Here is a 23,836-nt window from a genome sequence, read left to right on the forward strand (position 1 = left end):
CGCCGGCGTACAATGTGCGTACGGTCGTGACACTGACTGGTAAACGGTTTTGAGGGTTTTGTTTTTTGTGTTTTGTTTTTTTTTAACTCTTCTGCACGATGCGGCATAATGCTTGTGAACGATGTGTTGATTGGCTGGTTTCGGTTGCTTGCCTTCACGGTGACTCCACGACATTCAGTGTCACCGAAGTTAGCGGTTATTGTTTTGTTTTGATTTCTTTTTCTCCAAGTCCTGAGTTTTTTGCGCCGTTACCATTAGCTTTAAGCGTACTGGTAATGGAGTTGGATGGAAACGTTGCACCGTTTAAAGTGCCGTTGGAAATAATGAGGTACAGAACAAGTGATCAAGACTGAAGTTGAGTACAAATCTTTTGACGAATTACACGATCTAATTCATATCATCTCAGGCAAACAACAGAAAAGCAGAGCAATACCATTTCCTAGCAGATTTTGGCCAGAATACGCCAGCGAAATGATTGGTTTCGCCAGTAAAGCCAGGAAATGGATAACCATTTTGATAAAACATTGCGCTCCCCAATTAAAGTTCACCGCGTGCCATCAGCAAGGGTCAGGCATGCGTGACGTTTGATTCCGTTGTTCCGTAACGACCCATGTTTTTTTTGTTTTGTTTTGTTTGTTCAATTCTTGCGCAAAACATGTCCGAATCAATATCAGCAAGGTTCGCTATTTCCACTTGATAAATGGAGACCCTTGCAAACGCCATCCCCATAAATCCATTATTATCGCCCGCTATCAAAATAAAAGCACTTAATGCATCAAAAATTGGTCGATCATTTGCAAAACAGCGATCATTCCGGTAGATTAGGGTGGTGGATTACACAAAAAAAACACCCATAAAACGTTGTAAGTGAGCCTCGGGTATGTGTGTGAGCCATCTAATGCGGCTTTGTATTGTTTGGCTGATAAGCGAACCGAGTCCTGCCTTCCGGTTGAACTGGTGCATGGCAGACGGTTCATACCCATAAATCTCTTGCACAAAATCCACCTCACACATCCGGCTCATAATTTCGGTACGCTTCAAACGCTCGCGAAACAAGCGCTGTCAGAAGGAACGCGCAAAAACGCCCTGGGATTTATTGCGGAAAATATTTGAAATTGCACCCAAAGTGCACCAATGCAAGAGGGGGGAGCGGCAAGGGTCGATTGTTTTCTATTTTTTGAACTCCCTTTTTCTACGTTTGTTTGTTCGCGTGATCAGCTGTTCCGTGCAGTGCCATCGGTTCAGGTGCACTACTGTCTATCCACGTCCGTCGCAAAACTGACTGACGACCGGCTGATTGCAGTCAAAGGGGTTTGGATGGGCAACACACATTTGCTGCATTTGCTGCCACACAATGCCAGCCAAGCCCGTACGAAAGAAATTTATTGGCCCGACGCCGTAAAGACGCACCAGCGCCTGCCCGCGGGTGTATTGATTTTGGGAAGCTTCTGCTTCCCTCTCTGATGTTTAATTTTGTTTCTCCCCGTGTCCAAAACGCAGCAGTAAGGTAACGAACGCGAACGGGCGTACCGGTAACAAACTTGACCCCACCACCGGCCCGGAGCGGGCTTTGTGTGCAGGCGACATCAGCCAGTGCATCCTGCAAGTGAAGTGTCCTGAATTAGTTTTTCCCTTCCAAAAGCGGTCCGGTTGGTTTTGTATTTTTTTTTACTCGTTCGTTTGTTGAGCGGAAGCGGGAGTCAATCGAAACGACGTCCTTCAACGTACCAGGAATCGGGTGCGTTTCCGTGTTATCGTCAATTTTCCACGCCCGAAAAGCAGCTGGCACCAACAGCGGACCAACAGCAGGGCGACGATGGTGCTTAGCGAAGGACAGCTGGCACTGTGTACGGTGTTCACCCTCTGGTTGGGTAAGTTACAGCTTCGGTTCCATTTTCAAATTTATGTGTTTTCGTTTTCGTGATGGGCGTAAGTGTAAAGCGGAATTCAACCTTTACCAATCGAACGCCAAAAGGTTGAATCGTGACGGATGGCTATAAATGGTTCGCGTTCGAATGCATCATTGTGCATCGGGTTTTAGATACATTACTAAACAGAATCGATTTGTTGGTAAAACACATTCTTCATTTTTTGAGGTTGTTGAACTCCGGGAAGACATTTTCTTGTTAGACTCTTTTGCAATAAATCTTTTTCTGCTGGTTTTTTGTTTTTTGTTTCGCGACAATCGGAAACACCTATTCCCGGTACCACCGGTACACCATTGTCTCGTCCATCTCAAGAGGACGTCAAACGATCGTTGACCCAACCCTCCGGTTACGTTGGCGTTCGTTGACGTTGGATAGTCGGTGGCCTTAAGTTGGGCAAACATTACGTTACCTCGGCAGCACGACATGTACCGGCTAGCACCCGTATATCGATGGCTCGTACTTCTGCCGCCGTTACAACAGTGCGCGAAACACAGCCCCGGCCGATAAAACTGTGTCAACAGATATGTCAACGGGAAAGGGTGTCCTGCCAAAGGTGCGTTTTCGCGAATGAAAAATCGGTACCGTATGTTTGTGTTTACCTTCAACTACACAACTTGTCCACTCGTTCGTTTGAAGGTGGGCTAAGACGTTCAGGGTGTAGTTGTGTTAGTTGTGGTACAAATCTTCACCGTGCGGCAGACAGTGGACCAAGTGGTGAAGCAGTAATTCCAGCTCTACAACGATTTTTTAACGATGTAATAGTCAGTGTGCCATAATTTCCAGAAAAACTGTCCAGTATTTAATCTCTTAGTGAAAATCTTGATAAGAATTCAGTATTGCCTTATAAAACAACTAGCAAACAATTCAATACCGCCTCGTAGCTTTACCACAACTCTAAGATCATCAATTGTCTTTCGATTTATTGATGTTGTCTTCAGTAAAATATGTCTAAACATCGTGTTATAACTTACCAAGTTTGTAACTTACTAAGTTAACGTCAGTTGAATTTGATGAATTGCAGTCTCTCAGAGATCTTAAATATATCTAAATATCTTAGACATTGAGTGGGTTCGTATATCTCCTCTAAGTCTCACGCTAGAAAGAGTCTTCCGAGAATTGGGGACGGTAAGTATTGGCACAATCTGTACAATAATACAACGTTTATATAGAGATCTTCTATGTATTAAAGGCTCATTTTAGCAGTGAACTTCGAAACTTCTAGCGAACAAGATGGAGCCAAGGTTGTTCAGATTGATTTTCGGTCAGAATCGACCAAGAATTGGACTTAGTCTATTTGAGCGATGTTTTATTATGCGTGAAAGGTTTTTGCAACCAACAGGACATAAGAAAGCTCAACAGAAAGTTCTGGACGTTGAGGCTTTTCTATGTCATCACACACATTAACCTGGAATAGAACAAAATTAATGGAGTGACTAGAATGAGAGGAATAAGAGTTGTACGTTTATCGCACTATCGTTGGACGATTCAAATCGCTTTGTTTCGATAGGTTAGGTATGTCATTAGAACGATACCGGACAACCCACCCCTTATAGTCTTTTATAAGTCGTTTACAACATGTTGAGGGCGATTAATGTGACATTAATGACATTAATGTGTCTAAAGTTTCCTTTGCATAACCCCTTGGCAGAGTTGTAGACAAGATCTACTAGATAGATTTAAATAAAATGTAGAGTTCAAGGAAGACTAAAATGTGCAAAGAATTGCGATTGAACTGAAGCATTGTTAATCACCACAAGTCCTTTCATTGCAACCACGGTTTGATCTCTAACGTTTCTCTCGTTCATCATTCAAACGCCACAACCTTGATAGCGTTGGCTTGCCGTGTTCCGACTTCGTTCGCTCACATAAAGCACGGCACAGACGCGATCTTGACCATCGCCAATTGCCCAGTCACGAATGTACGAAAGCCATTCCCCGTGCGACCCTGATCGTCGGAAAATCGCTCTTCCAAACGCGCGATCGGTGCATCCGACTTCCTGCCTGTTTTGTACCGGGTACGGTACCAAAGCATCTTTGGACCCACGGTGAAAAGCGGTGCGAACACAATTTGCTCACCGTCATGCACACGCACACGTAAAGGGGTAAAGCCTGGTAAACAAACGCGACCCTGACCCCTTTATGCCGAGTGCGGCGTACCGGGCGCCCGTGTTGGAGTGCTGTCAATCTGTGCACCCAGCTGACTCCAGCGTCCGCAAACGAGAAACGATGCGGTGAAAAGTTGCGGCAAAAACCGGACTGTGGAGAAGCACTATTACGTTAGCGCCTTCTCAAACGACACAACCACACACACTCACACCCATCTTCACACGCAGACGCAGCCACGGCAGACGACCGAAATTCCCTCCGCTCACATCTTACGCCGGCCGGCGGAAGACACTAATTGGTGATTATCAAATTACTAATTCAATAAGTAGTACGGTGCCACTCCGGGGCCGGTGCCTGGAAATGGATGGATGGTAAGCATTTTGCGCATAACACGTTATGCCGATGCCCAACCTACCGCATTGGCCGAGCGGTGCTTGATGATTGTGGTCTTTTCGGCCTGTCTGGCAGTGAGGACGTACGATAACCCTCGCAAAAGTATAATAATTTCGAGCGCATCTGAAAGGTTAACTGTTTTTATGCAAAATCATCTAACCGCCAAAGCAGTAAGCCGGCTGGAGAGACATACAGATGATAGTGTGCTATTAAGTCTTTTAGTTTTGATGATAATTTAATAGCTGTCGCGTATTCCCATGAGAAAGATTGCATTGATTTAATAACAATTAGACAGCATAAGAAAAGAACGGCTATTAAATAAAATTTCCCTTGCACCACCTTTGCTGACATTGAAGACTCCCAGGTGCCTCACCAGCCAGGGTTCCCATCCCGACACCTCAACAACCTGTAGCATCTGCTGGGTGTGATTTAAACGGGCTAATTAACAAACAACAAAACCTCAACAATTCCCACTATTTCACGGCGATAACGGGGCAACATGTGTCATTACTGTCCTTACTCGATCACCCCGCAGACGCAGAGGAGTCGTGAACCTTAACTGATTAGCCAAACACTGCCAAAACTTCAGCTTCTATTAAAGAGCGAAATAAAATATAACTAGACCTAGACCCCACGGGTAAAAAAAAAAACTACTTCGGTTCGGCTTGGCAAAATCACGCCATTGCTACGCACGCCATTCCTTCGAGCGATAGCACCCATTTGGCACCCGCGACCGTTCGGGCGAAAAGGCTACTCTCCGCCTTGTTTATGGTGCCATTTTTACCTCGCAGGAATCCTCCTTCGCTCGCTTCGGAAAATGTTTCGTCGGCACGCGACATACCGAGCAGGGAGCAGAGCAGGTGTTACGGCACCTCCGGTGGCCGACCAGGAGACCGACTGTGGTGGTTGTAATTACTTACGGGTACGGGTGTGTTGTAGTAGGGCTAAATATGTTATCGTTTTTCGATTTCATGCCGGCTTGCGTTGGTGGGTTAGCGTAAAGCAGTCTGCCTAACAGTGCGGCTTAGGGGTAGGCGCGTTACTTGGCAAGTGTGTGAAAGTGTGTACAAAGTGATGACATCGGTAATGTTCGCATGTCACTTGTCAGTTTAACCGATGGACAGCGTGTTAACGAAACACACATACACACACACACCGGATTGTGTGTGAAGCTGTTGGTTAAGCTTCCCCTTACACTGTGCTACAATGGTGATCTATTCTCATGTAATGCAATTAGCGAGAGATTTGGCAACGAGCAAGCAACGAAACTGGCTCAATATCAGTGGACCATTGAAATCACTGCTAACTCACCTTATTAAACTTAATTAAAAAATAGAACAATCCAAAACTAAATAAAAAACCCTCATTTAGATCATCTCATCCTTTACGAAATCGTGCTGTGCTTTATGAAGCACACTTGGCAACAACCCTCCCCAGTTAGCGAAACAGTGATTTCATGATGAAATGCCATGCCCGCCGGTTAGCATGAAGTTCAATGTCAAGTACCGAGTCCCTGATCGCGTTAGTGCAACCGGCCAGCACCAGCTGAGACAAAAGACCGCTTCCGATTAAGCGAGAGCGCGAACTGCGCACCGCAAATGCATGCTCACCGACCTTCGCGGGCCTACCGGGGGCCTGCTTATGCTGCACGCTTCAAGCACATTCACACTTTACTAGGTCGTTGTATATATTTCCCCATACCGGTCCATTCGCTGCCCCGTCATGGGGTAGCACAACGAAGCCTACCAACGGAAACACGTGTTGGAGGAGGATTAAAATAAGTGCTAACAAGCATGTTGAAATGAATGCTGTGCCTTTAATTGATTGTACAGCAATTCTTATGCTAAGTAGCAGAATGACACGGACCAAAATAGAAACCTTTAGAGGCAGATACCAATCAGCGGTCTCGATGATGCATGACTCACATCACGGGAATAGAGGTCGCGTTCGGGTTGGGATTCCGAGATGAAGTCGTTCGATACAATTAACAACTATTGAGCACAGAAAACATGACTTAATAAGTGTTTAAAGGCAGTGATAAATCATATCGTACAGATAGAGCCTTCAAGCTAGCTGTCTATCACTCGTAGGTCAGTAGGACTGATCAATCGATTCCGCATTAACTACGCACTGAGTCATTAGTAATGGATCAACCCACAATCGAATCAGTGCACAGGCTGTTAGATACTTAACAATTTGTTCTTGAAATTCGTCCAATTTGCAATGCAATTTTTAAGGTTCACTCTAAAAATAGACCCGCTTTTAGCATTCCAACACCGTGTCTGTGATTAGTGTTTTGTGCCAGCAACGAGCTCACACTGCAAACGTGGCCGGTGCCGGAAAGCCATTACGGTTGTCTAACGCACCCAACGCAGAAGGACATCCAAGCCTCAATCAGCGTACACCGATAGGAAAGGTTCAGCGCCCTGCTGTACTGTTTAGTGCCAACTGTCAACCACATTTAACCTGCCTTGCCTTGCCGTTCCACTCCGGTCAAGTAGCAGTCAAACGGTTTTTCTTCTGCCAGCGTCACCACGTCTATTAGCAACGGCACGTGTGCATACGCGTGATGGACTGTCGGTTAAATAACTTGATTGATTACATTAATTGAACGCCAAACTAATGGTGTGACGGTGGCGTTTGTCGATGACTGGTGTTCGTTAGCGCACGAGATTCCTCCACAGAAGGCAGGACAATATGGTGTTCCTAAGGTTTTGTTGTTGTTTTGGTTCGAGGCCCGTTATGATGATGGAATTGAAAAATGCTACGACAAGCCAAGTTCTCAAGGACGTACAAGGAACTTTAATCAATCAGACTTATAGTTTATGAAGAAGTAAGAATTACTGTACTTCCTTGAGTTTTGTTATTTCCCCAAACAGAATTTAGTTAATGTAAAAATGCCTCAGATATTGAACGAAAACATAAAGAACCTCTGACATTTGACAACTTCTAAAAGTCAAATCAAGTTCCCAACGACATGCGGGAATCTTTATCAACCTAACTAATATTTTATGAAGAAGTTAAAATTACTATAAATTCTTGAATTCTGTTGTTTTGTTATGAATGAGTTAAGTTGATACAAAACTGCCAAAAAAAAGGTCAAGATATTTGACCTTTGGCAGCCGTTCTCGTAAACTTTTCAAATTCAAACCAAATTTTCAAGGACATAAGGGCATCTTTATTAAATATGGTTAATAGTTTGTGAAGAAGTTACAATTACTACCAATTTTTGAATTTTGTTATATCCTTAAAATGAATCAAGTTGATAGAAATCTACCACCGATATTGAGAGTCGAAATATTGTACCTTGGACATTTGTTTTCGTAAACACCTCAACTTAGCAAAGAAGCAACAGTACTACCAGCGCCATAATTCATCCTAGACGTAGACTTAATTTCCATTTGTAAAGAGATGTAATCTCGATTATTTCACCCCTATTCTGAGCACTGCCTTCCACCATCTTGATTACTTATCGACTTTAAGACGGGTCAGCTCGACATTAGTTTTGCTCCAAACACTGCCATAGACGCTGTGTGTGCGTGTGTTTGTGTGAGTATGTGAATGTACCTATGCACACTAAAAATGCTCATTGTAATGCTAAAGAAATCGATCGGCCTCATTCTCGGTTACCTAATGCTTTATATAATACATCCAACATCCCATGCTGGAAGGAAGAGCGCCAAAAATCCGGCAACTTCGTTTACCTTTAGTTTAGTCAACCATTTACCATCCGTTTGCCCACCAAGGGGGACTGACTAAGGAAACTGATACGTTGCTTTTTGCTTTCCCTGCTTTTTTATCATTATCATCTTTCTTGAAGAAGCCAGTTCCAAGGTCGTCCGGATTGGAGGAAATTCGACGGTATGTTTTTCCGTGCGGTTTTCCTTCAGTCAGCTACAACTACCATCAACCTCCTGTGGGAATATTTTGGCCCGGGGGCTTTCCTTTTGCGATCAAACCTTGAACGTATCGATTGACGGATACGACGGAGTGTCGTAATTTTTCTTATCGTAAATCTTCGCCAAAGTTGACCTTTGGCAGTGTACGGTCCCCATGAACGGTATCCTTCATTACTGATTAGAACTGAGGTTTTGCCCCTGCTGATTAGCTTCTGCTCTCTCGGCCCGTGGCACGAAATTGCCGGCCCTTTGTCCGAAAATTTTCACCGACCAGCACAGTCGCAGAGCAGCAGCAGAGCATGATTGCGACATGGCGTGTTTGATAAACATTTCGCCACTGGGCAGTGGAATGTACCGGAAAAAAATGTACCCACAAAGACACTCTCGTTTTGGAGGCACCGGTCGGTCCTTCAAGAAGCTTTTGCCTTTTAGAAGAGCTGTTTGACTGATGCCGAAAAATGGTACGAATGAGCTTACATTTCTGACCCCTCGTTTGCTTGGGCATCAAAACTTTCTACCACAACCGCGAAGCCCAAAACCAGACTTCAAATTAATGATCAAACTTTCCAGCCATTCCAAAGCAGTGGCCGGAAGGGATCATTCACCACACGTGCGGAAGTAATTTGGAAATGGACGTGAAAGTGTCCATTTCCTGGTATGTCCCAGTTCGTACACTGGCCAAATGGACTATTGGCAGTACAGTTTTCTTGCGTAGTGTTGTCCGAAAGAATCGGGTTAACTGTCACCGTGACACTCAATCCAACGACACCCATTTCTAAAGCTTTAAATGGCGATAATGGACCATTGAATTTCCGTGCCGATCGTACGGATCGGAGGGGAAAAAGGACGGGAACACGTACCCGGCGACGGGAAGATGGGACACGGTTAACGTCATAATGTCATAATTAGCGGTAAATCCTGAACACTAGACCCAGAAGAAGCTACCCACGGGATGGGACGTGCACGTCCGTGAAAAGAACGGGTTTCGCCAACATCGATGACTAAACCCGTCCGACCGTTCGGTAGATTGCGGTTGGGTTGAAATTGAAGACGATTACTCTAAATTGCGTCCAACACACAAACGAATGTGCAAAACGTGCCCAAGGAAGGTGGGTTTAGCAAATATTTGCACACGGTGCAACTTGCTTGTTTGCTTTCGAAATGGATCAACCGGTCAAATGACAGTAAGCCAGCGTTGCTTTTATATGTGTAAGCAACCATTTAGATACGATACTAACTTCATTGACTAATTCCATCCGGTGAGCGGTTAGCTTACAATGATAAACTAAATGCTTTTTACAAAAAAAAAAATGTAGATTTCTTACATATGAGGCGTTACAACAGCTTAGTAGTCTTGACCTTGTACAGGAATTCCTTGAATCACTCGCGGTTCTAGTTCGTCTCTCTGCGATTCATTAATCCTGGACAACTTATTGGACGTATCAACATCATGGTTTCATTTCAATTGTTACCTGATGCCCATGTACAAATCTTAAAAAGATTTCACTTAGTTGAGACTCTAAGTCTAAGTGGTTCATATCATAAGACATGCTCAGCGGACCTGTCAGATTTAATACATTGCAGAATCGTTGTGAATCGTTTAAGAAACAGAGCTAATTTTTAAAAGTCCAATGCCATTTAACATACATTGCTTACCATATTTATCTCACTACTTTCTGGTCTTCCAACGAACGGACCGGACCAAAATCCCAACCAGACCAATCCCCCGTACGCAGGACTGACTATCCAGCTAAGGGTAAATAAAGTTAAAAAAAAGTCAGAACTGACAGGTTTGGACCTCTTGAGATTGTTGTGCCGTTAAAGAAGAAGACTTACTGCTAACTGCCGGCCACGTAGGACAATCTACTCTGTGTTTGGGATGGACAATTGAAGAGCTTTTTGCTGCAATCAATTCTTATACATTATTATTATGCAGAGATAGACAGGTCTGAAATATGGTTGATATTCCGACACTGGGATGTTCTTTGACAGAACTAACAGAACTATCTCTTTTGGCACATGTCGGACTTAAAGTAGTAGTATTTAAACCCTCTCTTAAACCTCTCTCTTTAAAACTTTCTCGAATAAATTACGTCAAGACGCAAGACATCTATTTGTTCTCCAAAATTGCAATAACAATTTAATTTAATTCTAATGTTTGAATGTTACACCTCCATTATGATGAGTGCCACAACATAGTCAATACTATGTTGGACTTAAATATCTTGTTCCTCTTCAATGAGGAACGGTCTGTATTGCCAACATAGCTGCTTACTGTAATTGACTCTTATTCACTTTAGTGTTTTGAGCTAATTTAAAACCATTTGGAAACCCTTTAGATGTTTACTTGCAGAAAATTGCCAACCACAATTTGGCAACACTGCTCTAAGGAATCATCATCACGCTTTATTATGCACAATTTCGAACTGGTACTGCAGTTCGCCAGCGATTTTATCGACGAAGGACGATTTCCGTCGCAATACATTACTGTAAAAATGGCATATCCCACGGTTGACGGCACCCCTGCCCATTCACAACGAACCTCCCCCCGTGTACATGGTACAGTGTTGCCAGCAAACGGTGCCAGCATTGGCGTCGGCCGTCCGGCCAGACAGCCGAAAAATATGGTCCGACACAAAAAGTATACACGGGAGACACGTGATTTCCGGTTGTGCAGTTCGTGCCAACTCGTGATTGAGGATGTCCGTAACCGGTTTACCGGTCCGGTGTTGTCCATCCAATGCCACCCGGTGCTTTCTTTTTCACGTGTTTTCCCCCATCCGGGGCAGAGTAAACGTTTGTCCGAACGCAATGAACCGAACCGAGCGAGAAAATTGACCACCGAAGCCACCCAACCCCAGGCGCGACCGGCTCGGCTTTCGGCGGACCAGGGCTGGGCTTGGAGCGGGTTACAAAATGACTAATTTCAAACGGCCGACAAAACGGTACGAGATTCACCTTGACGCTCCGGTCGGTTCCCGGCCGCCACGACGGGGATGAACGACGGTGTAAAATTAATTTGCATATCGGAAATCGTTAAGCTTCACGCCAAAACGCTACCTCGCTCGCGTTTGGTGGTGCAAGCAGACTGGAAGGACGGCGAAGGAAATGCGCCTCTTTCCGAGGAAATGCGCTAGTTGTTTTTCATGAGCTGTGCATTTAGTGACAGACGAGTATATTGAACTCGTTTCGTGTAGCGTAGCGAATGCGAATAGTATTTGCTTTATATTTAGAACCACTTACAGCACAAATAGAATGGTTCGCTGGTGAATGGTGCTAGAAGTTATTCAAACTGTCCCAACAGGAACAGTAAAAATTGGAACGAAACTAGAATTCTATTTGACCAATACGACCTAATTGTGCTATTTGTTCACACAAAAAAAACATCACAAAGGACGAATAAAATAAAGACATAAAAACGATTTCTGCATCACCGAACCAAAAGACAAACGAACAAATGCTCGTTCGCCGGTATGCACTAATGCACAAAGCTAACTGAAAATCCAACAAAAAAAATCATACATCCAAAGGCAAACAGAACATCCAAACATGATCTATCTATCGCTCCCTTTGGTTCCCGTTTTTTTTCTCTTCCACGTACCACGAAACTAATGAAATGCAGCGACGCCAAACGACAGAATTCACTCCGGTTTTGCAAGAACCTCGGTTGCGCTCTATTTGCTTCGGTGCTTCCTACCGAGCGGCCGAGGAACATTGTCGAGAAGCTGAGTAAAATCTAGGTTAAGAATTCATCTCTGTGGGGCAGAACAAAAACCACCGTACCTTCAAAACCCGACGACTTCCATCTGGCAGCAAGCCACACGTACGGGCGGGGGGTGTTCTCTCTCCTTTGTCCCGGTGACTTTCAAGTACCGCAAGCACCTCAAACTGCATATTCTATACATCCGCCCCTCCCAAAACACCCTTCTTCTGGGCACCTCACCTCACGAAAAATGGATGTCCCCCTGTTGTTATTATGACAAGTCTTTGACAGCCATTTCGTGTCCGTGGGGTTTTGTTTTCCTCTCTCTTTCTCTTTCGCCTATCCCTTTATTAAGCATATTTTTCGTGATGGCTGCTTTTGCATCACTTCACTCTAAACCGTCACTGTGCAGAGAGTACCCTCGGGAGACGTTCGGTTGTCCACATATTTCCGTAATGCATTTTCCATCAGGCAACTCGAACACAAAAAAAACCACCAACAGTGCCCTGTCGGTTGTGGTGTTTTCTTTTGCCCGGGGTGTCTACCTGGGACGATCCCCATTTCCGTCCGGTGGCACACTTCCGGTGACAAACAAAACGATGTCACCTACCGAGGGGGGGGGGGGGGGGACGGTTTGGTTGGTGTCACGTTGGTGACATGTTTTCGATAGATTGTGACGTTTCGACAATTGCTGTCAAAAATGGAGGGGATAGTTGCCACTGTAGCATGGAGTTGCATTTAGTGATGAATACGCAAGCTTTCAATCGATCAATTAATTATGTTACACCATCCCGCAGTATGCCATGGAGTTTTTAAAGCTTACGTTTGTTTGCATCCCATCCGATGAGCACGATATCATTAGAAAGGTTATTTTTAGCCGAATGCCTGATTACTAAGCATTTTATGATAAGAAAACGAAATTAAAGGTCACGTAATTACTTTATCGCATCAATTGAAAACATAATAAGAAAAGCTTTCGTACACACCGGACGGAATCATATTTCCACACCGGGCAAGATTCTTCGCTCCAGTTTTCCCAACTCCAGGTGGAAACGAATGACAAAAAAAAACGGGTCCGTAACTCATCGCTTGCGTTTCGGACGCGTTCATTCTCATTAGCTAATGGAACAGAATGATATTTTGCCTTTTTTGTCCCGTCATAAATGAGATGGGCGTGGGGACGGGACCATAAAAATCGGCAAAAACAGACCTTCCCGAAAGGAAAAAAAACATAAACTAAGAGAAAAACACAGACGAAACGGTTTAAAAAATTACCCAAAATCACACAGCACAACACAGCACAAAACAACTGATTTAGCAATGATTTTGTGAACGATTTCACGCACATCTGATTCGCTAATGATGAGACTGTATGGAGGTATTGAGGAAAATCTACTCCAGCCAAATGTTTGTTTGTAATTGCACCACAGGAATGAGAGCAGACAATCATTATATTATTATAAGTCCATTACAATCTTGAATTTAAACAGAAACCAAATTTTGGACTAATTAAAGACACTTTTTTTATAATTCACTGTTTCCCTGTTTCAGGTGGTCTACCTTTGATGTACTCACCGGCTCCCAGAGGTGACTGTGATAATTGCTGTCCCATAAGAGAACCAAAGGATATACAGTTTTTCCTTTTCACAAGGTAGGTGACTCGGGCCGAAATTCGCCTGCACCGCTGTCCAGTAAGATTTTAAGCCGACAGTAATAACCATTAAACCGTGCGGTTTCGCTTGCAGAGAAAATCCGGACAACGGTGACACTTTGTTCGTGTCGGACAAGAAGCACCTCCGTGCGTCCCACCTGAACCGTACCAATCCGCTCGTGATCTATCTGCATGGATTTTCCGAGCGTGCACCGGGCGGTACCGGCGAGAGCAGCAAACAGATGAAGGATGCACTGCTCGAAGCGGACGACTACAATGTGGTGCTGGTTGACTGGAGCCCGCTCACAGCCCTGCCGTGGTACGTCAACTCCGTCCAGAATGGTCCCCGTGTTGGGCGGTATATTGCGCGTTTCGTGCGGTTTCTGGTGCTGTCCGAGTTTCCGCTCGAGAAGATTCATCTGATCGGGTTCAGTCTGGGTGCCGAGGTGGCCGGTTTTGCCGGCAAAACGCTGAACGAGTGGGGTCTGAAGCTGCCACGCATTACCGGTAAGTAGCAGGAGGGACGGGATCAACGACAAAGGGACCAACTTCACCAAAGTCCGCTACACCGGGTGGAAATGGTTCTGTGCACAAACGCTCAAACAATGAAATCCAGCAGACATGCACGGAAAGAAAGGAAATATAAAGCCACTATGCTTTGGGACCGGGGTTCATTATGCAAAAGTTCCGACAGTGGGCAAACTTTAGAGGTTGCCACAAAAAATAGGGGAAAAAAAACTTTAAATCTTCTGCTTCGGTGTTACAGCTTGTTAAACAAAGTTCATCCGGTTCGCAATATTGCAGCAAACCGGAGCAAACAAGAGGGTTTAGTGATGGGGTGTTTTCCCCACTGCGGACCATAGAAAACTTGTTGTACATAAATAGGCCCGCTTAATAAAGTAGAAGAGCGCCCCTCCCCCAAAGATAATTCTTTCATCAATGTTACAAGGAAGAGAATGAAGATGGTTCGTTAGTATATTAATGCTTTTTAAATGCAAAAACTTTAAAAACGACAAATTAAACTAAACATGTTGCTAACAAGCATTTATCACAATTATAATTTTATTACAGTAAATAAGACGTCGAGATAAAAATAATAGTGCGTAACATAACTATACGAGTAGGGGATTTTCTCTTTAGATTGCATTTGACACAATTTAATCTCTATGTTTATTATATTACTTTAAATAATTTAAAAAAAATCATGATGTATTCTTCTGCTTTTTGGATAAACAATCTCATAAGCCATGTATGCCATACAATAAGTTATTAGACTTATTTTAACGACGTAACCGGATAGTAAGTCCATCATATATGCGAACAGTTTAAATGACTTTAATTCTTTTCTGTTCTGTGGGCTATCATGAAGGAACCTTTGTGGAGTAAATGTCATTAATACTAAACTTTACAAGTAATGTTCAAGTAATACATTTTTATTCTAATTTTTATATTACGTTTCTGACAAATACTACAATATTATAAAAAATATTGTAAATACACGAAATATCCTACATAAGCCTCTACGAGGATCAATAAGGATTAATGAACTTTCTTAAAAGTAATCCAATATTGAATTTATTTAACTTCAAATTATTTTTAAGTTACTTATGCCATATGTAGGATATTAAAATCCACAAAAAACGATATTTATTTATATTTTAAATACACGAAAAATCCTACAGAAGCCGCAACGAGGATCAATAAGGATTATTGAACTTTCATAAAAGTAATCCAATATTACATTTATTGAACTTCGAATTACTTTAAGGCTACTTATGTCATATGTAGAAAATTAAAATACATAAAAATCGATATTTGTAGTGTTATATCAAATGGAGAGAATCGCTCTATGATGATTAAAAATGAGTAGTGGGTTTTTTTGGACAATCGCATTTCAGTTTAAATTTCTCACAAGTTGCTAAAACATTCTTTAAACAGATCTCTTAAGTATCTACATCTAGCGTGTTAATTTTCGTATAAAATTTTGTAAAGTTATGTTACTCACTGTAGATTTCAGTAATTCTCATTTTCATATTTAAATAATTAAAGACATAATAAAATATATCAAAACGCTTACGGCTGCAGCGAACGAATAGTTCCACATTTTGCGTGAAACGCATTTAGAAGGACGCCCAAACATGCTCCTATCAATATCATGTTAAATCGATCAATCATTAGAATATTCAAACTATTCCCATTCGTATCATGCCCAGGCCTGTTCATCAGAACCAAAATAGTTGCTATCGTTGGACAAAAAAGCAAGCCCAGAGACTGTTCTAGCAAAGGGTCCCGACCACAGACCAACCACACTATATCATTGCTCTTTCCGTGGCCTGTGTTTCCCTGAGACTATGCCACCGTCCCGCCGAACGAAGGAATGAACATTCATTTCCTGCGAGGGAAATGACGATAAAAATTTATACGCTATTTATTTATTGCTCGCATTTCTGCTTCTGCTCCGGTTGGAGAGCTCGTCAGTAGAGCGACATTTAGTAATTCTTATCCTCCAAGCCCAAACTAACGCCACCGCAGTCCATCACGAACGAAAATTCGATTGGTTCGTCGGCCAAGTGGCGTCGACGTCGTCGGTGGCACTTGGCTATAGTTTTCTTCTGATGTGGTTGACCATTTTTCTCCTCCCCTAGTCGGGCACCTTTTTCGGAACCTTCCCGGGCAGAGTTGCGGCTTAAGTTGATTCTACTCGATATTGATTCTACGCGCTTTACTCCTGCCGAGGCAATAAAAATACCAAAGCTCTCAAAGAGTCGGCATGCAGCCCATAAAAGTGAGCTTCTTCATCATTGGACGCAAGAAAAAAAAAATCATTTGGCGCGGCTCTCCCGGTGGAAGACGCTTTGCGGGCGATGGTTGGCGCTATTCCGATCAGGGAAAAACCCCGTTTGGCCCATCAAAACTTTTGCCGGAGCAATAAATCAATGCAAAGCATGACGGGGGAAGATCCTTGGAACATGTGTCCCTCGCCGGGTCACTCGCCAAACTATAACCATAAGCTTACCGGATAAAACAATAATGGGCCGGTACCGGGTGGCGGGCGTTGCTCACATGGTACCCAGGCCCCGGTGCCCTATGAAGGTTTGATTAATTGCATTACGACCGATTGTCCTTGAAGAACACCGCTCGACACGTCCTTGAGGCACGTGGAATAATTCTCTCTCTTCTCGCTCCACAGGTCTGGATCCGGCATTCCCACTGTACGTCTTCGAGAAAGCTTCCCAGCGTCTCAGCCCGAAGGATGCGGAGTTCGTGGACGTCATCCACACGGACGGTGGTTTGCTGGGCTACCCGTGGCCGCTCGGACACGTGGACTTTTATCCGAACGGGGGTGTCCCGTTGCAGCCCGGCTGTGCACAGCAGGAGCTGGCCAAGAACCGTTGGCTGGGTGTATTCATCGGCTGTAGCCATGCCCGGGCCTGGCAATACTTTGCCGAGTCGCTGACGCGTCCCCAAGCTTTCCTGTGCGAGCGTTGCGAACCGCGCGAAACGACCGGCGGTACGGGACGATCATCTCGCGACACCGGCAACTGCACCATGACCGGGGACGTATTCATGGGCATGTACACCGACCGAACGATGCGGGGCAAATTCTACCTGAGCACGAACCCGCAGCCACCGTTCGGCCGGAATCGTACGCCCCAAGAGATGCAGCAACAGAAGCGACAGTTGCAGCAACGAAAATCCTAAAATGCCAAACCTGCGCCCAGCTTCCCGGGGAGGGGGGTACATGTGGTGGAAGCCGGCGCGCACGATAGTGTGTAGGTAGGTTTTATGCAAATTAATAATAAATTCAAATTTTAAAACAACCTCAACAACCACCCGGTCCCCGGGCGAACAAAGGTCTATTTATCGCGCGGAAGAACGAAACACAAATCAGGCGGTAACCTTCTTTTTTATCAGCTTCCTTGCATCTATTAAAAATGTATCGTGCCCCGCAGACGGTGGTACCTCGGAAAAGACGAAAAAGAACGGAAAATGGTTTCGAAAACCTCAAGCAACACCACATAACCACATCATAATGTACGCGAGCACGATGGGCATTTTCCCCTTCGCGAAACATTAACAAGGTGCTCGACAGTTTTCCTCGACGTTTCTTCCTGCGTACGACTCCGGCTGCTGATCATTAAATTCTCAACGAGTTCTGTCTGCTGCCCGTAGTTTGTAGTTTTGGGGTTGTTTTTCTCCCTTATTTTGAGAACAATTTTCAGCACCATCTTTACCGAAGTACCGAAGCACCTTTCCGTTGAATGGTTTGCTTCTTAGCGTGGAACATGTCCTCGTTACAGCCCTGTTAACCCGTTTGTTTCATTATTTATTACCAACCAATCAGTGGGATGGCACATGTGCCATACAAGCGAACGTCTATTGCCGGAATACGGAAATGAGGTGTTGATAGGCGTTCAAGTTATTTTTTTTCCCCGTCGACTAATAGGAAATTTATGGAAACATTACAAGTCGGTTTGATCGTTACAGATACGAACCTGAAGTATTAGCATGAAATTGAGGAAATTGAGATGCTTTATTGTCTATTTTCTTCACGATGATCAATGGCGCAAGAAAACATTTTATTCTTTATTTTGCTATTCGCCGTGTAAAATTTATAGCTTCTAAATGAAGAGCCAATCATTTCGTCGAAAGATGCTGATAAGTCGTGCAACAAAGGGGTAGATCATACCTTCCGCTAGTTTAGAAAGGAAAGAAATGTTTCGATCATTTTACAGCATCGGGTTGAATCCTTGATTTGACGTTAGCCAATGATTAAACCTTAAATCAAACACTTGTTCAAACTTTTAAAATAAATATTTTTTAAAGTTTTAGTTACAAATGCTCAGTGATGAGATTGTCTAACATTTAGATCTTCGCTTCTCTACAATCTCTTTGTATCTTTTAAGAAGAAAAAACATTTTATAACAAGCTTTGGATAATCTTTTATAATGCTTTAAGTACTACATGAGATCAAAATACTCTAGAATATTTTTAAACATACTTTGCACATGTCTTTGTGTTTCAGATGGCTTTAATGATAATATTATAATTGAAGATCCATATTATATTTACATATTATAATACATGGATTGAATTGAACTTCAATTGAATTGAATTGAAGGTTAAGTTTACTTTGTCAATTAGTTTTTATCAAACTATGTTTCCGCTAAAATGATATCTAATGTCTTTTTAATGTGAAAAAGCTATGCCCTTTTTTGTAGATTTCTTTAGACATTACAGCTTGGAAATGGTATTTGAATTATTTAAGAGATGCGTTAGATTCACGTTTTCTAACTTAAGTTATGATCCAACCCATGTTCTGCTGATATGTCGCACATGTTTTAATCATCATCAAATATTTCATTTCAAATCTTTCATATTTTTTAAATTTATAAACAAATATTTGAACCTCCCCACCTCTTAACCTTTCTTCACACTCCACCAAACATCTGAATTAGTTGCAAAAACATACAAATTAAGACAGCAAACACCCTCTGAGCAATGATAAAAACAAACCAAACAAATACACAAGCTGAAAACCAAAAAAAAGCTTACCTATACCAACCGAAAGCACCGCCGAGACCGTTCTATATTTGCAAACAAGAAAATTTATGTCTCCCGATGGACGGGCGGAATAAAGAAAAGACACGCTGCCTGCCAACACGAGACACTGTTTTGCTTTTATTGCTGACGGATATCACGCCGCGTTCCGAATCGAGCAGGAAAAATGAAGACCTGGAAGAGTTTTCACCCTATTTGTTTGCCTGTCCGGAGGATTATTTGTCCGGGCGATGGGATTATTGCTTCGTAGTATGTACGGTCCTGTTTTGGTGTTGGATTTCCTGCTGCCAATGTTTTGCCAATGTCCGGAAATTGCCTGTTTTGCTGTAGCAAACGGGAATAGGATACGAGAAAATGGCTAGTATGGAAATTAAAAATCAAGTGTGACACTAAAATGACACTAAAATGACACAATGGTATTTATTGTGTTGTCAGTGTGGAAGGCTGCATCTGTCGAGAATGGAACATTTTATACTTCTAATAATGCTCCTTGAAATTTCCGATCCATCCCGGGGATTTGGTTTGCATTCTCAAACCTCTGCCAGTAAAGCACCCCGATAGACGACTGATTGTCCTTACAAGGAAGACAAATTGCCTCATTAGAATAAATGAATCGCTTCTCCAGTGCATTCCACACAAATACACTTCACTTCTTCTTCGTATCTTCTAACCGTCGTCGCAGTCAATTTGCTGTGACGATCCAACCGTTTGCAATGTTGCGCAACATGCCTTATAAATCTGCCACGCGCAACCATTATTCTGGGAACTCAATTTCGCAATGGAAAGTTATTCCTTCCCTCCTGCCCAAGGTCACCGCGCTACATCATGTGTAATGGTAGATCATTCAATATGTTCTTTCTTTCGTCCACCAACTCAAAGGTACGGCACCGAAACGAATGATTCTGCGAGCTGGTGTGACAAAGAAAGAAATTATTTATGGCCCAGTGTTTCACGCTTGTGCACCAAAAACTTTGCCTCCGCTTGGAACAACTTCCGATCGGTTAGAGTTATCGATGCATTTTACTCTACGACCACACATCAATGCAGAAGGTTTTCATTTTTCCCAACTGGATTGTCTGTTTTCCCTTTGGGCGTACAAACATTGTAGTATGTAGATGTGTCAATCTGGAGAACACACGCTGTAATTGAGGGCAAATAGAGACTCCATAAAGCAACTAGGAACACAGTGGAGCTAGCGAGCACTATGTGCAAAACATTGGTTACAATATTCCGGACTCTAAAATCTATAAAGTTTGCTAACATGCAAGTAAGTAATAACATATTGTAACGTAACTATTAACAAGATATAGTAATATCTGAAAAAATATGATCAACAGACAAACAAAGAAGTTTCATCTCGAATAACAGACTCATCGCCATGCGAATACCTCAATAATGCCCAAAAGTGTTTTTGTTAAAAACTAAATTTGACTTTATAACCTCAAAAATCCAAAAGAAAGGCAGAAATTCTTCATAAATCATAAATAAAGAAAGCTCATTAATCTGTTTGATTTCATTTATTTAAAGATCATTTTTGCACCATTTTCTGGTATAAGACAAAAGCTTCTCATTGAAAAATAAATGACAACAATGAGTAGAAATAACATTTTCGATACAAAAAAATATCCTTTAAAAAAAATAATTAAAATGAAAAATTTAATGTCCCGAATTTTATATAATCTCATTAGCAAAGTAGTTGCTTTCGCTACATATTAAAATGTACTGTTTCTGATGATTTCTGTACGAAAATGCAGGCGGAATCTTTAAGCAATTCCTTAAAATTATTATTTCATAAGCTTTTTCATTAATTTTATTACACTTTCTTAAGTATGCAACACCATTTTAATATTTAAAGTGGTTTCCGGTGATGCAAACCCCCAAAAGACCCAAATCTCTTCTGAGATCCTCTGAGCAATCGTCCCCTCCAGCACAGTGACACTTAATGAAACGATTATAAATGAACCGCAATACGCTACACGTTAATGTTCCCAATTCTAAAAACCACCAATTTTAAAAACCACATCCTGCGGGAGTAATAATTCACATTCATCACACCTCATCACTGTCGTACCGTAGCGCCATGTAGGTCTTCCACCACCCGATGGGAACGAACAATAAAATTACAAATGCAAAGTTTATCATCTTCCCCAAGCGGCACGGGACATTTCGCTGCGACACAACGTCTAGTAGTGCCGTCGAAACTATTCCTGCGCTTATTTACGGGACCTCCTATTGATAGGCGCACCCGCTACTTAACCATACCCGACCAATGGTCCCGACCCTACCCGGTCCGTAATCTTCATCCACCATGCGGATAAAGGAAAAGCAGCGAGCAACAGCACCCGGGACCGATGTATACAAATGGCAAATATTTACCAAACGTGATTTTTCCCTCAATCCCAAACCCGGCCCCGGTCGGTAGCGGCACCGGAAAGCTTCAGTAGGTTTCCACCCACACGCGCTCGTGGGGTTGAGTAGGTAGGTTTCGATCCCGCCGGAAAGAAGCGGACCGCTCGAACGCAACGGGCGAACGATCGCAACAACGACATCGATGGCGTGGGAAGTTTACCCCGTAACGCCACGTAACCGTGTGCGCTCTCTTTCGCAGGATTGCAGGAGGTTTTTCCATCCCACAGCCGGAGCTGTTTTCCCATGCGTCTCGTATTACAGCCACAGCACGGAGCAAAATGTGCCGTTGCGAGAACTATTTTTACAATTTCCTTTCGCCCCGACAACAGCGTGCGGGCGCGCGAACCGTTGGCTCATTGGTTGGCAATTGGTTGTACTTATGCTAGGGCCTTGGGTTGTTTCCGGGGCTACCGATGCGGATGCTGTCGTTCCCGGTATTCTATGGCTTTTCTTAGCTGCTGCCGATGTGGGTGACGTGAGTGAGAAATTGATTTATCAACAACCATCGTCAATCTTGGGCGGTGCAAAAGACTGTACACGTCAGCCAGCCGTTCGCATGTCAGTCGCGATGGGGCATCCCACGGCAGGGATCGGATAAATAACGCTTCAATCACGATACGCCTGACGGTGCATTCGGAATGAGCCGAATGAAGTGTTGTCCACCATTAAACAACCGTAACAGGGGTGGAATAGAGTTGCTTTATCCACTGTTCGACGGTCAGATTTTGATGCGTTATGGACGTCTTCTAACTTGACTTGGTATTTGAGTTTGTCACAAGGAGGGGTTTTTTATGGAGTTCAAACTATTGGAAGTTGAAACATTGATTCCTTGATTGTTTTCAAATTAAACTGTAATCTGTTGCGATGTGGTCAGTTTGACAATGGAAATGATTTCGCACAATGTTTGCCCGAATACCTTACAGAGTTGGCTAGTTCTAGTGGTTCGGGGTTTTCGGAGTACAAAGAAGCAAAAGTTGGAACTATTTTTGAATTCTTCACAAGTAGAACTAGAGTGTCCGGTGTTTACTCTAGAATCTCTCCCTCTTGTAGGATCTTTCAAAAAAAATCTAATTTATTCTGAACAAAGCTTTCCAGAGCAAATCTAGTACAGTATCATTTCCACCTTTCAAAAGCTTGACAGAAGTGGAAAGATTCCACACCTACCTCAGGATATCCAGATCGGGTGGTAAAGTTAAAGCCATTTCTGGACTAGCTAAAGGAAGAACTAAACTTTTCTCGAGAATTTTTCAAAGTGGGGTTGAATATGTTCAAAGCTTTCTGACATGACAGACGCTTGTGCCATGACGTTTGGCACAAGAATCATAAAGAAGTAACAATTTCTTTTCTTCCTGCATTTGGTTTCAATTTAACTTCAAAAAACTAGCAAATAGTTAGACTCATAACCCCGGGAATTCCAAAACATGTAAGCTTGCATTAAAATCAGGAAAATCCCTCAAAATGTCCTGTTCCTCATTTCCCTAAAATTATCAACGCAAATCCGTTGTATGACGAGTACTTACGATTTTCGTGTGCAACGCAGACAGCTCCCGTTCCGTCACGCGGCGATTAGCTGCCTCCCGGCGTCGCTGCCGGAACTGGCTGTATTTGTACGCAATAATGGCACCCGGCATAGCCAGCGCCTCCAGTGGTGACTTCCGGCCGAAGGGCATGTTTGATTAGGTGCTGTTGCTGATTCCCGGTCCCTCGCCAGGAGCCTGCTGACGTATTTCCTTCGTTGGGTGTGTTTTTCTTTTAATTTAAACTTACGCCCGCACGGAAGGGAAATCCCCACCACCGCAACACACACTCAACGCTCGCTTGCCGGAGCGGAAATTTGGCTACACGGAGGAAAATTAACATACACACACACACACACGAGCGGCCTCGTTCGTCAATTGGAGGGAAAGGTATGATTGGGGTTTTTCCCCGTTGCTTAGACTAATTCAATTTAACCTGCCCCTTCCCGGAAGCACTGGATTTTGTTGGTAGCTGCTTTGTTGAGCCCGGTTTTGCCACCTTTGCTGTGTTGCTCATATTCACTACGAAACGAGTTTATTCACGGATGCACACACAAAAAAAGACACAATGCGATAAAGACGCTGAACACTACACAAGAATTTGCTTTATATTTTCTTCATTTTTTTTGCTTCTTTCCACACTAAACACCTACTTCACTTGCATGCTC

At 43.2% G+C, this 23,836-nt stretch overlaps 2 protein-coding genes across 2 annotated transcripts in view; one reads left to right on the plus strand and one right to left on the minus strand.

Annotated features, from left to right (window-relative positions):
- Positions 1–23,321, minus strand: part of LOC128708605 (uncharacterized) — a 35,712-nt gene extending 12,391 nt beyond the window's left edge. The window contains exon 1 of the mRNA XM_053803585.1: positions 23,172–23,321. Coding sequence (XP_053659560.1) covers positions 23,172–23,321 — 150 coding nt within the window. The remainder of the gene's footprint in view (positions 1–23,171) is intronic.
- On the plus strand, positions 1,817–17,382 carry LOC128708608 (pancreatic triacylglycerol lipase). The gene is made up of 4 exons (XM_053803587.1): positions 1,817–1,871; positions 13,581–13,680; positions 13,775–14,187; positions 16,871–17,382. Exons 1-4 carry the CDS (start codon positions 1,817–1,819, stop codon positions 17,380–17,382), a joined length of 1,080 nt encoding a protein of 359 aa, XP_053659562.1.
- Positions 23,322–23,836: the final 515 nt, after the last annotated feature.

This window comes from Anopheles marshallii, chromosome 2, assembly GCF_943734725.1.
Source record: "Anopheles marshallii chromosome 2, idAnoMarsDA_429_01, whole genome shotgun sequence".
Classification (NCBI taxonomy): Eukaryota; Metazoa; Arthropoda; class Insecta; order Diptera; family Culicidae; genus Anopheles; species Anopheles marshallii.